Source organism: Aythya marila (assembly GCF_965140915.1).
Source record: "Aythya marila genome assembly, chromosome: 2".
NCBI classification, from domain to species: Eukaryota; Metazoa; Chordata; class Aves; order Anseriformes; family Anatidae; genus Aythya; species Aythya marila.
The window spans coordinates 34,148,494-34,163,086 of record NC_139043.1 but is presented as its reverse complement, the minus strand read 5'-3'; the positions used below and the strand labels follow the sequence as shown (position 1 = coordinate 34,163,086).

Here is a 14,593-nt window from a genome sequence, read left to right as displayed (position 1 = left end):
AAACCTGCATTAGCTTACCTACCTGTTCTCTGACCTTTCCGATGTTGATGCTAGCAGAAAAGCAAGTGCAGGTGACACACGTGGTCCTGTTGAGTGCCTAAGTTTGTTTTCCAACAGGCAATTTGACCTATGGCTTCTAGGCTTTCAAATTTCCACTGGAACTGCTGGGTGAGATGTCATACTTGAAGGCTTACTGCCCCAAAATAAAACTCTTTCCAGCCTGTGAGCCAAGGTCCTGTCCTCCTTTGCACATAAGTATGCTTTTTAATTGCTGTATTGCTTCCACTGCACCTTGTTGGTCGTGGAAACTACTTTCTTGTCCGTCTTCTAGACACTGCAGTGTTGTGGCAGCATCCTTACGCTGAATCCTCTGGATGTTAGGGAGCACCCTGAGGTTTGTAGCAGATGGTGCGCTCCTGGGGCTCTTGCTGCTATCAGTGGTTGTGGCAGGACTAGGGTCAGAGGGCATCTCTTATCCTCGCTCTCATCGCCAGGGACCAGTGGTCATCTCATGGGAGAAGACCGCTTGTTAGCTTGAAGGAAAGAGCTTTGGATTTGTGTGTGGATTTCTTGGCATCAGGATATTGCAAGAACTAGGTGGTCTCCAAATCTGATGGCAGACAGCTGGAGGACACAGACACAGCTACCATACCAAAAGAGCTTGGAAATAGGTGCCTGGAGTAGAGAGGGAAATCTTAAACCTACTATTTGTGGGGGAATTTGTATGGGGAATTAGTAGCCCTGACTATATAGTTGGGAGTCCTTATTCCACAAAAATAACTTTTCCATTTTCAGATGGCTTTGGTCTCTTCTCTCTTGTTCTATTAAGAATGTAACTTGAAATGGTTTTAAAAACACCATAGTTGTTGGTGCTGGTGGATTTTTTTTTTTTTTTTTTTTACGTCTACAGTATTGCAAATATTTCCTTAAGCTTTACTACTACTTCACTATTACTATTCACGGATGCTTTCAATGAATTCAGTATAAAATTCCTGCCTCTATTTCAGGTTAAGAAAAACAATCTGAGGTATTTTAATTGGGCTATATACAAAAAATATTTTCTGTATAACCAGAACTGTGAGGAAACTTTATGTTGTGCTGATCAAAGGAGGTACACTCAATCCGAAGGCTTTCTATTCCATGCTAACCCACAATGGGAGTCTTTGCACATTGATAAATGTCAGCCTGTACACTAGCTGCATGTGAGATCCTTACAGGACAATTTATGGCTTTTTATCTACCAGAATTAATTCTTGGTATGTTGTGGCTGTTCTGTGAGGAAAGCTATGACCCATCCAACATCTAGCCTTCATCAACTGCTTGTGGTGCATTAAGAATGCAAAAAATGTACAAATTTGAAGAAATAAATAACAGAGGAGGGAAGTGATCATTAGGAAGCCTTACATCTGCTAGCTCCCTGCCCAGTGCTATGGCTAGCAACTTATAGTGCCCTACGGTTTTAGAAAAATAATTTTCCCTCTAAAATGCAGTGGATACCATCACTACATGTGCTCCCTACAGACCTGCTTGTGGATCACAGCCTTCTGCAAACTGTTTCTGGAATCAAATTCTGGTGGGATTCCTTGCAGTTCTGCAGCTTTCCTCTCCGTACGGAAAAAGCAGGAGCAACACCACCCTTGTTGAGGCTGCTCAAGGTCTGGGTTACCTTGCTGTGCTCGTAAAGCTGCTTCTCTCCCAGCACTGAATAGGGTATGGCTTAACTACCCCTCAGCTGGTCGTAACAGTTAATGATCATTGTGATGCATGATGCTTGTGCTTCAAGGTATGGGGATCTCTCTTGATCTGCTTGAAGAGTGGTGACTTGTGCTAAGCATATTTGCTTTTCCCTGTTATTTTTGCAAGCACTTTAATTCATCTTGTGGCTGCCTCTCGCACGCTTTTGTGGCTTTGGCGTATCTGACAGCATATCTTGCTGGAGTGTTGCTTTTCATTTCCTTCTGAGGGTGATCCAGATGTAGCAGTGCTCTCTAAGGGAATCTTGCTTCAATCCGACTGCAGCCACTGGGAGGTCCTCAAGTGTGGTCTTCACTCTGCTCTGCTGCCCCAAGCTGTTGTCTGCTGTGTTATGTGTACCTTAGGCAGTCTGCCCCATCACAGCTCCTCAGGAAGGAGGGAAGAGAATTTTAGCATGAGAATTTTAATTTCATACATGAATTTTAAATTTGTTCTTAGTGGTTAGTTCATCAAAATGATGACTGAGTACTGCGAACACCTGCTCCATCACCAAAACACCTGACCCACAGAGCTGGCACTCTGGAGGCTGCAGATGCTGCTGTGCGCTTGCACTGAGGTGGTATGATCCACGTTAAGATCCATGTTAATTCTCTCTTAGGATTATTAAAAAATATTTGATCAGGGTCTTTGTTAATGCGCACCCTGTAAAAATGGCAATCAGATATTTTGGTGACTTTAGGGGAATTTGATTGTGTGTGGGTGCAAGGCTCTCCATAAGGCAAGGTGTTTGCCATTGTGGTTTCTATGTTTGGTTCAGGTGAGGATCTCACTCTTTAACTATTCCTGCAGCGCACTGCTCATCCAGAGATCCGTAGCAGTGTCCCCTGTTGCCCATGAGGAGCTCACTTTGTGTTTTGCAGCTCTTCACACCGGAGGATGCCCCCCTTCCTCATGGCACTGCCTGGGACGCTCTGTTACCGGCATCGCCGCCGCTGTTCTGGGGGAGCTCCAGGCAGTCAGCAGGGCTGGCTGGGGTGTAGCTGTGTGGTTTCCATCCTGCAGGAGCCCTGCGGGTGAAGACGGAGGCGTGCAACCCTCGGCGAGGTGGGGAAGGAGGCTCTGGGGCTTCGAGCGAGGCCGGGAGCCGTTCCTCGAGTGCGGACGCCGCGTTCTGTGCGATCTGGGTTGGGCTCCTGCCCACTTGGCCACGCTCCTCCCTCCCTCCGCCGCAGCCCAAAATAAACACTGCAGAAATTGTGCGTCCCTCAAACAAGCAATCAGGGAAAATTGCTGGGCTTCCACGAAGATTAAGAATAGTCCAAGCGGGCAGGAGGCTGGCTGCGCCTGGACTTGGTTCTAATGAAGTCTCTGCTGCCCCATGAAGGCGTGGAAGGAATAAGAAATGACACAACCTACAAAAACTTTACCACTAATTGCTTTTTATGTTCTGCTGCTCTGCCACGTTCGCTTGGTCGCTGGCCATTTACGTTGGTAGAAAGCCCCTCTGGTAGAGAAAAAAACCTTCTGTGGGCAAAGTAGAAGGCAGTAAGCTCTTGCTGCGAGGTGGAAAACAAAACCAGCCCTCTATGATAAATGCACTTCAGTGTTTTAATTAGTGAGCAAGTTGAAAATCAAAACTAAATCGGTGGATTTCTGTGTGGCGCTAATTAGGTTAAGGGGGAAAATAGTTTGTATTGGAAATGTGTGGAGTTCCTTTTTATGAAGGCTAGTTTACTGTGTGAATAATCCCTTGTAAAAATAGCCAGTGATTTAAGAGATGACTCATTAATGGTTCAAAAGCAGTTGAGTAAAAAATGATACTTGGTGTGTATGAGCGCTATTTTAGGTCTCTTTTTGAAAGTAGTTTTGGGAGTTGCGTTCAGTGGAGTCCTTATAACCATCCTCTACAGCTTAGCTGGGACTGCCCACCTCATGTTTGCTTTGCTGCTACCTCAAAGGCAGATGGGAATGCTGATATCAGGACCGTGATGCTCTTGCAGGAAGCACAGGCAGGCATGCAGCTTAAAGGCAGTGCTAGAATGAAGCATGTCTTAAGGTTCTGGTACCTCTTTTGTTATTCCTTACAATATTACACCATGTCATTCTGACTTCAGTGCAGTAAGATGACGAGTTGGCTTCTAGCTGATGTCATCTCAGTGAGAGAAGCTGTTGGCTTGGCTGATTTAATGCCTGTAGTTTTCCTTCCCTTTGTTTCAGCATTCCTTGGCTGACCAGCCGTATGCAGGGAAAATTTTATTGAATGCTGGTAGTAACTTTAACAAAAATATAAGATTCATTCAGGTGTCATGAAGAGAAAAAGCATGGAGTTAAAGCTCTGCATCTTCTGCGGTTGCTGTAATACCAGTTATTCAGTGTCAGGCTTCTCTTGTTGATTAGCTATATGAATCACTGCTTCATTTATCATTTTACTGAGAGTATCGGACTCACAAGCAGCATGTATTTCTCCTAAAATACATTTTTCATCTTGCATTGATATAGGAACTGAGTTCAGCTGAGTTTTTATCAATGTCTTCGAATTTCAGAGATGTGTCACTACTTGCCCATTCCTCTCCAAAGGCTTGTCTGTGCTTGGAGTTGTAGGAAAAGCAATGGAGGTTGGCTTCTGCACTCAAGCATCGTTTCTCTTAGGAATATTGTTGTCTTTACCTCTTCCTATTAGCAAAATCTTAATTCTAGAGGTGGGTAAGCATTTAGGCTGGGCTTGAAGTAATGGGAATTCCAAATTCAGTGACTCATGGGTGGCTTTAAATCAGTGTGCTTTTCTCAGCCTTGCCTCTTCATGTGTATATAATCAGGTCTTGAGATCCACGCTGCTTTTGCATTTTTTAAAAAACGTGAAACTTGTGTCAGAACCTCTGCCCGAGTACTCACACATGCAAAACTTTCAGAAGACTGCCAGTGAAGTGTTAGAGCATTAACTAAAGTTTTAGAATTAAATTGATTGTGTAACATCATGTAATATTTTACTGATGGTAGTTTATAAATACAGGGCCATGAATTATAAACAAGATAGTGACTTGTTGGAAACTCCGTAACATTTGCCACACAGCTTTAGCAGATGCCACTGGAAAGCTAATGCATTTTAATTTTAAGGCAGGTGGTCCTTTGAAATAAATATTTTGCTTTCTAGCTAAATTAATCCAGAATTAACAATTTGCTTTTTAAATTCATTTTGAGGCAAAGTAGGAAGGTCATCATCGAGGTTGTTACATTGATTCTTCCAACTTTATGCAACTTCTCACTGTTGTTTTTGTATTTTGCTGCTGCTTCTCCTCCCTGAATCCCAGCTGTTCTCCTGCGACCCCTTCCCAGCAGAGTGCGGCACCGACAGACTCGCTCCTCTGTGCTCTGCCCCTGTGCAAGCCCTGCTGGGGAGGGCAGGCTTTGCTGCTGGGGGGCTGGATCTGAGGGTGAAGGTGGCCTGGGGTGGGGTGGTTTGTGCTTTGTGTGCCCTGGGGGAGGAAAAGATGAGGGTAACCAAAAGCAATGTGAGAGATAAAAGGTGTAGGTTGCCATACAGAAATGCGATGAGGAGCTGCTCGGGCTTGGATGACAGGTTACCTGTGCCCCTCACCTCTGGGCAGGATGGTTTTTCAGCAGTAACACATCCAAAAAGTTAACTGCAGCTCTGTGGATGCTCACAAAACAGCCACTCTGGACTTTGTTGAAGTGTAACCTATGATTTTTCCAGGTGACCTGAGTAACGGCACAGGAGAAGAGTTATGTCCAGATGTCTTGGGAGAGGAGCTGTAGTACGAGGATTAAGCCTACATCCCATTTGGTTAAACAGGCACAGAAATATCTTGTAACTTGGAACTGGTTTTTTATTTTCTGTTTTCTGTCATTCTTTTAGTAGCACGTTCTGTGTAATGCATTCTCTACAAGTGAGTGTTGAAACTGAGATGTTGTTTGGCAAACATCTGTTCCTATGGAAAATTAGTGGGATTTATATTGCTCTGCAGCTTATTTATTAATGCAGCCAAAAGGAGATACAAATATCTCCACTTTTTTCCCTCCAGTTGTGCTTGTATGCTTGCTTTGCTGGCAACGGTAATTTCACACACACGTTCCTGTGCTGTTCTTATTTCCCATCCTAAGAAGAGCCCAGTACACAGGGGAGTTGCACCAGACAAGGCCATACAAAGCTGATAAGCAGTGCTGTTTGGTAGCTCTCCAGAGCCGTGTCTGTCCACATCTCCTGCTGTCCTAGCTCTGCTTTCCAAGCTGTTTGTGGTTGACAGTCTTTTTCCACGGTTTGTGTGTATGGCACTGGATGTACTCATTGCAGGTGCCTGCTATTTGGGTCTCAGTTGCCTTGTGACCATGCTGACCACACCACACTTCAATGAATCATTACCTACTAGAGGTCAAAACCAGTAAATGTCAATAGATTCATGGAAGTCAGCGTGGTTGGGAGGACTTCGTACATGTGAGTGAACTGAACAGTGAAGCTTTTCATTCTGGCTTCAGTCCTCAGAATGGCTGAACAGCCTCTTTTATGAGGGCTCTGGGGGATGTGTCACAGCTCCTCTTGATAGCTGGTAACTTGGTCTCTGCTTTCAGAAAGAATCAAGTATACCATGGGCTGCTGCTGACACCGACCTGCTCTGGTGTTCCTGGTCCTTGTAATCACACTGAGGTTGCTGTAAGCCCTGTACTGAACAGGTTTCTTGGTGGAAGAGGCACCCACGTAACAGACAACCACATCGCTGTGTTTCAGATGGCTTAGTGCTTTATAGTCTTTTGGTTCATCTACATATGGCACATCGTCTTTTGCCAAATTTCTCATCTGACCAGTGAGCACTTGGCTATCACACCTTGGTTCTTGGCCAAAGCATTTGTTTAAGTGCTTGTGGATAGCCTAAGGAGGGCTCATCTGGCACCACTGTGCCTGTGGGATGGAGGAAGAATACATTTATATCTAGTTTCTCACACTTTCGTAGTAGCCTTGTGCATTTCAAGATGTGACCTGGTGGGGTGCTAGCTAATCTCTTCTAGGCAGCCTCTTCTGTGAGAGCCTGGACCAGATGTTCTCTAGAGGTCCCTTCTAACCTGAGCTGTCTTGTCATCTTTTAATTAGTCCTTGTTGGCTTCTCCATTGTGTAACTTACTAGCTAAACCGTATTTAAAAAAAAAAAAGTGGCTTAAAAGAGTGGCTTAAAAGTTTTCAGGTTATATTTCAAATAAGGGAGAGTTGCTAATGAAAATGGAGGGAACTTTTGGAGGGAACTTTCCTGGGACTGTGATTAGCAGTGGCAGCAGGTGTACAGATAGTACTTGAAAGTAGCAGAGTAAGCATACACAGTGGTGAAACTTGTTTTGCTTGGTAACTGTTTTTTATTAACGAATGAGACCCACCAGATAACATATTACAGTATTATGTACAGGTACATTATGGTGTTGTGCACTGTGGGCTAGGCTTGGAGACACTGAACAGTCTGAGAAAGATCCAGGATAAGCTAAGAGGATCAGGCTTCTTGCCTCCTTTAAGCGACTCTGCAGACTTCCATCCACACACGCACAGATGAAATATTTGCTTGGCTGTTCTGAACAGCTGATGCTAGAGCTACTGAGCAGTTTGGAAAATTATCATAGGTGGAACCTAAAATAGGAAACAACTGGGAACACGAAGCTTTTTATAGTGATTCCTTTTTTTTTTTTTTTTTTTCTTGCAGACACCCTGTTGCCTACCCATAATACTCAATTTTCACAAGAAAGAATGTAATTGAGTCCATTTGCTTTCAGCCTGTGCTGCCCCAGCCCTCCTGTGCCGCTCTGGGACCGAGCGCCATGCGCCTGCTCCCGTCCCGTGTCACCCGAGCAGCGCTGGGGCTGCGTCAGGCTGGCACCGCTCCCGGGAGTTACCTGGAAGGGCCGAAGCGGCCCCATGTGATTATTCCCACACGGGACTCGGGCTCATCTGTCCCTACATACGCATGTGCTCGTCTGCCTCGTTTTTCCTGTAAACTGCTGAAGCAGTGAAAGCGCTTTCTAGGCATGTGCCCTTGACACATGCTTCTAAAAATAGGGCTGCTTGACATCGCTACGGGCTCGCTGGCTTCCTATTTGTCTAAAAAGATGCTTTGCTGCTTAAGCAATCATATGAATGGTCACGTTTTTTTCCTGAAAGCGAGCAGATACTCTGAAATACTCGGACGTCTTGGTTATTTTTATGCATTCAACACCGGTACGTGGAACTCCCGACTTATTTCTTTACTGCATGACCAAAGCGAGGTGCATGGCATGTCTGTTCATAATACTCAGTAACTTTTTATAATCTCAGTGGGAGAGAACAGAGGGGGTTTTCAGCCTTTTTGAAGCATCAGAGCTCTTCCTGGATGGTGTTGCTGTTTTTGTGAGCACTTTAAACGCTGCTACTCTGCTCGTGAAGTCACTGTTGTTGCCCTTCGCACTGGTTATTGTTGCTATTACTGAGAGCACTTCAGATGTGGCCATGACGTGGTGGGCAGGCTGATCGGTTGTATTAGCCAAAACTGTCTGGTTTTGACTGTGCTTCTGTCACACCTTTTTTAAAAAAAAAAAAAAAAATCCAAATGAGTTAAGCCAACGAAAGCATTTCACACCGCCTCTTTATTTTACCTAGTGTGATGTGCCCCATGTGACGGTTGCTCTCAGATATATTCCCCAAAACTTACACTTCTGCCCCATGCGGTTTGCGGTGTCACCAAACAGTGTTTTGCATGATGGTGCAGGAAAAGAGCCCTCAGAGAAGAACCGAAGATTGAAGTACTAAGCTTGAGTTTGAGTCTGATTCTGTTGTGCTTCCAGAGATGGAAATACAGGGAGCTGGGTGTACAGGGCAGGAAGGGGATGAGGGTCCCTGTGAAATGCGTGGTGGTGGGCTGATCCTGTGCAAGCACTCTGCGTTTACCCCTGCTGCCTCCCAGTCCTGGGAAACTTCTTTCCTCCATCTCAGTTCCTTCCTCAGGCTTCTCCTCTGTAGATGACAGGATTGCAGGTCTTTCAGTTGTTTCTTGGAGGCCCTGTTTTGAAGGCGTTGCAGGGCTCTTGCTGCTGTGCTGCAGGGGATTTCACAGCAGTTTGTGTGTCTCTGAGTGGTGGCACGTGGCAGCATGCTGGGCTCCAGGGAAAGACCTGGAGGGACTGGCTGGGAAGAGGTGTTGCTCATGAGGGAAAAAGCCTTTCTAGGATCAGTGCTGGGAAAAGTCTTGTCTTTCCAAACCTACTTTGGCTTATTCCAAACCAGTCGCCCTTGCAAACAAATTAACTGCACTGCATTCGGCCTTACGTCAACTTTTAACTTTCCACGGGATTCTCAGACACCTTTATCCATTGAATTCTTGGGTGAATTTCACTTTAATCCTTGCAAAGATGAATGGTTAGAGCCTGCACTTCATCATTCTCGATTGCTTTAGAAGTACAACTGCAGGGTTTGCAAGCTGCGCTTAGTTTCCTTCCCAGCTTGAGCAGATATAAAGAGCAAGTTACGCAGCATTAAAAGCCAGGCTGGGATGTAAAGCAGCCCAAATTAATCTGTGCATTTCTAAATCATGAATAACTCCGAAAATCCTATTGTGTGAGAAAGACGTGCATCCCCGGCGTGGCATTTTGAGCTTGTTGCAGAAGCTGCGCGTGGCTGGGACAAAGAAAAGAGAAAGAAGGTGACTCGTGGTGCGTGGAAATCCCTGTTTCAGCCTGCCCACCACAGCCACCGCTCCCAGGACATCCCTGTGGGAAGCAGCAAGGTCCGATGCCATGCTGGGAGCGCAGCCTTCCTGGCACCTCTGGGAGCAGCGGGGCATGAGCTCGTGTTCGTGGCACCTCTCCCAGCTGTGCCCAGCTTAACTGCTGCCTCCTGACGCCGGCCCTGTGGTCTTTCTCGCTTCGCTGGGGAGGTTATTGCTGTGAGCAGGCGTTTGCTTCACATATAGGGCTTTGCGCTGGTGTTTTTAATGAGGGCAGAGTATCGCATGCTGCAACAGTGATGTTGCAGTCATCACACAGATGGCTGTACCCTCATGTGGTCTGCTTCGTTCCCGGATTTACGGTCGCATGTTGGGTATCAGACTCAGAGCTGTGTGCGAGCAGCATCCCTGTAGCTGCCCGTCTATTTAAGCTACCCAGATGCAATTCTTGTTGGGTAGTCGAAACAAATACCATGTACTTGTGAGGGCTTTTTTTTTTTTTTTTCTCTCTAGCCAAAACAGTTAGATTGGACTCGCTTTTGAAGGCCTGGAATACTTGCCCCTTCTGCCAAAAAGGGCAGGGGTGCCGAGCTCTTTTGCTGACTTGTTCTGGATTAAGGAATTTAACTTGTGACATTCAAGTTGGAAAATTATGCCTTTTTTTGATCTGATAGTTTGGTGGTTTGTAACCACTGTTACAGCACAATTTATGCTTGCATGTGGTAGTCAAGAAGTATACACAATGGAGCATTTATTCAGTTTTTGTTGTTGTTGGCCAGTGTGAAGAGGTGATTGTATTTGAGATGAGAAAACATAATATTTCATCCTCTCCATGCACAATTTACTGGTTGGAATTTAGTAATTATGGTTCTAGTTGGGCTTGCAGTTGGGAACTCCAGAACTTGAACCATTTATCCTCTCCCTAATGGTTAGAAAATGAGCGTTTAATTGAATGGTTTGTAGTGACCAGTGTCTGCTCTTTCCTCGTGGTGTAACAAATGAAGTACAAACACAGCGAGCTTCCTGCCCAGTGTGCTCACAGCGCTGCCTGGGAGGTGATGGGCTCATAAATTGCAGCTGAAGCTTTTTGGAGCTTTAAAGCTGGAATTTCAGATTTTTCCTGTAAGTTTCATTTTTTTTTTTTCCCAAAGCCAGTCAAACTCAAACATATATTGTAGTCCCTATTAGCGCATCTTGGTGCATCTCTGCTACAAACCGAGGTTGTCTTCTGTTGCTTTTGTGGCATTTGCACGGGTGGCTTTGGTGTTCTTGTGTTGTCACTTGCTGTTCTACTGCATTCCGCATGCTAAGCTTTTTACAGTTTATTTCCTTTGCCATATTAATTGGCTTTAAAAATCAATGGCGAAACATAATGCAAAACCAAAAAACTTTACTTAAAAAACAAAACAAACAAACAAAAAGAACCACAGCCAAACCTTCGTTATTCTTTACTATTTACAGCTGCAATAAGCTCTTGGTAGTATTCACCAGACCTAGAGCTTTTTTCACACTTTCCTCTCACCACTGCATGCCTCCCAGATACTTCTTTTAAGATGCTTTTCAACTCCATTTATGAGCACAGTAGAGAAACAGATTTTTGTGAAGCTAAATGGAAGGAAAATGTAAAACTTCTTGGAGTGTTGCTTTCTTTCCTTACATGTTTTGTATCTTAACTGCAAGTGTGTTTACACAGCTGTCTGCATTCATATAAGTCTGCTCCCCCAGTATGTGAACTGGGTAATAGATGGATGATAACGCTTTGTCTACATGCTCACATAGATTTATATTAACAAATCATATTTGCTTTATACCCCAGTTTGTCTCTTAATGCTGTATAACATGCACTTTATACTTGGCTCAAACTGGGAATGAAACTAAAGAGCTTACAAGCGCCTTAGTCCTGTTTCTAAAGCAATACAGAATGATGAAGTGCAGAGTCTGAACATTCACTTTCTGAAGCATCTTGGGTGATTTTAAAGTGAAATTTATTCAAGGATTTGACGGATATAGGCTTACTCTAAACCAGTTACTGATGCCTCAAATTATATTTGTAGAGACGACTTCTAGCAGATGATATTTTGCTGGTGCTGAGGGAAGTGGCTCTAGGTCATTCCCGTCTTTTTGCACTGCCACCTCCTCTGAGACAAACATTCTCTTCTCATCCGGTCCTGTCACCTTAGTCTCTTTAGCGGAGTCTTTCTCTGGAGACCTTGTTTTGATCTTTCTTCCATTGTAAGAAGCATGTGGACTGCTTTTTTGGGTATCTTAGCAAGGGTGAGTAAAAACCCAACCAAATCAAGACCTCCAAGGACTTGGGGTCATTAAGTCTTTTGACTGTCCATTGTGAAGATGGACGTCTTCGAGCAGCACATGAAACGTCATAGTATCTGCTATAGACAAGTGAAGTGGTAAAGGGCCTTAATTAGGAAATCTGCAGTGATATGGAAAGGGTATTTCTGAGTCTGTCTGAAATTCATACATATGTAGATGTTTGTATTGCTACCTCTGAAGATATTCTTAGTTACTGAGTTGTAGCTGTGATTGTAGCTTCTGCTAGGTTAAATGACTTGTGGAGGTATCTTACAGCTCTGGTGGTGGTGTCTTATATAGCTGTCTGCTTTTAGAATTTGGGACAAACACCAGAAGTCAAAACCAATTTTAGTCAAGGCTCTGGTTCATCAGACCAACCCTGCTTCTAAAATCATGGGACAAGTTCTAGACCTTGTCTTGCAACTGCAATCTGACTGTGATATGAACACTGGTGGTTAGCTTGACTGGACTTCGGAGGACACAAAGGCATAAAAAGCACCTGAATTTTAAATTGATGTTCTTTGCTGCAATGTTGAGTGTGTCCTTATTGACATTGTCCTCTTTAAAGTAAGAAGAAACCCACTGCAGGCATCTCCTTATTTTAGGTTAAGGGAACACCTGTGGATGGCTTCAAAGTACAGAGTTCATCTCCGTAGAAAGCATAAGATGAATGAAGTCTGGGTGCATGAGGATAGTTGACTTCTATTTTCAAACTAGTTGTTGGTGTTCCTATCTAGTATTTAGTCGCTGTGTAGAGAATGAGGGGACAAAGCAGTCTCTGACTTAAAACTGTTCTGAACTGTTAGGTTGTGTTGCAAAACGTTTGCTGGTTGACTTGCTATCAACTGCTGATGCAAGTTCTGGTCACGATTTTTCCACTCTGGCTGAGAAGTGTTTTCATTCTGGGTATCATTAAGAGGCCAGCTTGAGCTGTATTTATCAAGTAGTTTAAGCCTATGATAGGATGCTAAATCCGTAAAGTCTGATAGTACATATGGAATGTTGTTTGAGATGACACCTTTTAAGTGAGCCAATCGTGTAAGTGAGATGAGCATATTATTCATCTGATGCTCTCACTAATTCTTTAAGAAGTGTGTGCTCTGCATGCATCCCACAGCCTATATTTTTACTTGTGATGCAACTTCCATGCTCATGCCAGATTGCTCTTCCATGCTGGAGCCCTGCTATCCTGCATGTGGGTGGGATATGAATGAATATGTATAATATGTTGTGTGCCCATGTACACAAATATAAGTAACATAAAAGTATCTAAATATTAAAAAAAATAATAATAAAATAATGCGGCAGTCAGCTGCATGTGTTCAAGTGCAAGCAGCTGTAATCCACATCTATAGCAGCTGTAGTGAACAATGCAGGATTGCGGAGAGAAATAGGAGGCAGGACCATCTTTGTGAATATATATATTTTTTTTAATAATCCTGAGGCTGGACTTTCTGGGACTTATGTCTGTCAACCGGTTTGAATGTTTCTGTGAGAAGCTTCCAGGAGAAGGTAGTAACGTGGTTAATGTGACAGCTATATTTGTACTTGTGAAGTATTCCTGTTTGCATTCTCACACAGTGCAGCTCGAGGTGAGCATACTGCTATCTACATATTGTTCTTGTTAAAGCCTGCTTTAGCATTTCTCTTGTGATGAAAATCCAGCTGAAGACATCGGTACCCGTACCTTAACAAGAAGCAGATGAGAGGAAGTCATAGTACTTGTTTGGCTTTTTTTTTTTTTTTTTTTTTTTTTTTTTAAATTAAGGACTGATAATATATGCAACATACAGTTATGGATATAGTCAAAGTACAGATAAATCAGGCTGCCTTTTTCAAGAATTTGTATAGATCTCTTGAATTGTTTTGTGGTTTCTTGTCTGGAGGTATTAAAATACCACAAGCACAAGCTTTTAATGGCAGCTTTGATGTAGCTAAAACAGTGAGGAATATAACTTTACACAAGTATCACTGTTCAGAGACCCAAGTAGTATCCTGTGTTCTTGTAAATGTATTGAGGAAAAGGGTTTTGTCTTAAAGTTTTAGGCAAAACTAGCAGAAGGAAGAAGATTGTGGTAGGGGAAAGAAAAGCACTACAAATAGTATTGAGGTGTGTTCAGGGGTGTGCTGGTCATGGTGGAGCAGCCTGGCCAAAGAGTAGCCCAGAGGCTGGGCTTCTCCCCAGCTTGGAGGTAGTTTGTTGCCATTTTGGTTGTGTGTGTGTCCTGTTCTCCCCCCGATTCTTCTGCAAGGGGCAAGAAACAAACCGAAATAGAAATCTTTGTCTATGGGCACCCAGAAATTAATATAAAAGGACCACTTGCTGAGTGTTTTACCTCAGAAAATCCCAGGTTGCTGCAATTGGATATCAAAACCTGCATATCCAAATGGCTGCTCAAATAAAGGGACCAGGCTCAACTTAAAAGTTAATTTTAACTGTGACAATGCCTGGTGTGCACTTCAGGAGCTGCTCCGTGATGGCTACCACCAACTCAGGTTAAGAGGAGCTCTGTGTTGTATTTGGTGGGAGACAAAATAAGGAATGAAAGCGATAGGTTTCCCTGTCACCACTCGTGCTTTCGGGGCGTTAACCCTGGGGGGATTCCTTTATCAAATTGGAAAGCATACGAGCCTTTATTTAGTACAAAAAGGACACACCCTGCACATGTTGTAGTGTGTACAGGCAAAGTGTCTGCCTTAACTGAGCTTTTGTTCTCGAAACTCACCAAGCCCGGGCTGGAACATGACAGAACTTTTCCCCTCATTTCTAGGAAAAGCTAATATAGTCACTGGAGAAAGCAAAACAAACACACGTAGATGAAAAATATGCATCCTAACCATCATCTGCTTCCTTGTGAAAGCTTGCCGTTTCAGATAACGCTACGTGCAGCAGTCCTCCC

General features: G+C 43.9%; 1 protein-coding gene across 4 annotated transcripts in view; it reads left to right on the top strand.

The window, feature by feature from the left end:
* The window catches only part of IGF2BP3 (insulin like growth factor 2 mRNA binding protein 3), a 107,829-nt gene that overhangs the window by 38,190 nt on the left and 55,046 nt on the right, over window positions 1-14,593 (top strand). Inside the window, exon 1 of one of the 4 annotated variants that reach the window (XM_082754791.1) lies at window positions 7,831-7,903. The exons of the other annotated variants lie outside the window; for them this stretch is intronic. Within the exon in view, the coding sequence (XP_082610917.1) occupies window positions 7,889-7,903 (15 nt within the window). The 5' untranslated portion in view covers window positions 7,831-7,888. Of the gene's footprint in view, window positions 1-7,830; window positions 7,904-14,593 lie in introns of those variants that run through there. 4 annotated transcript variants of the gene reach the window in all.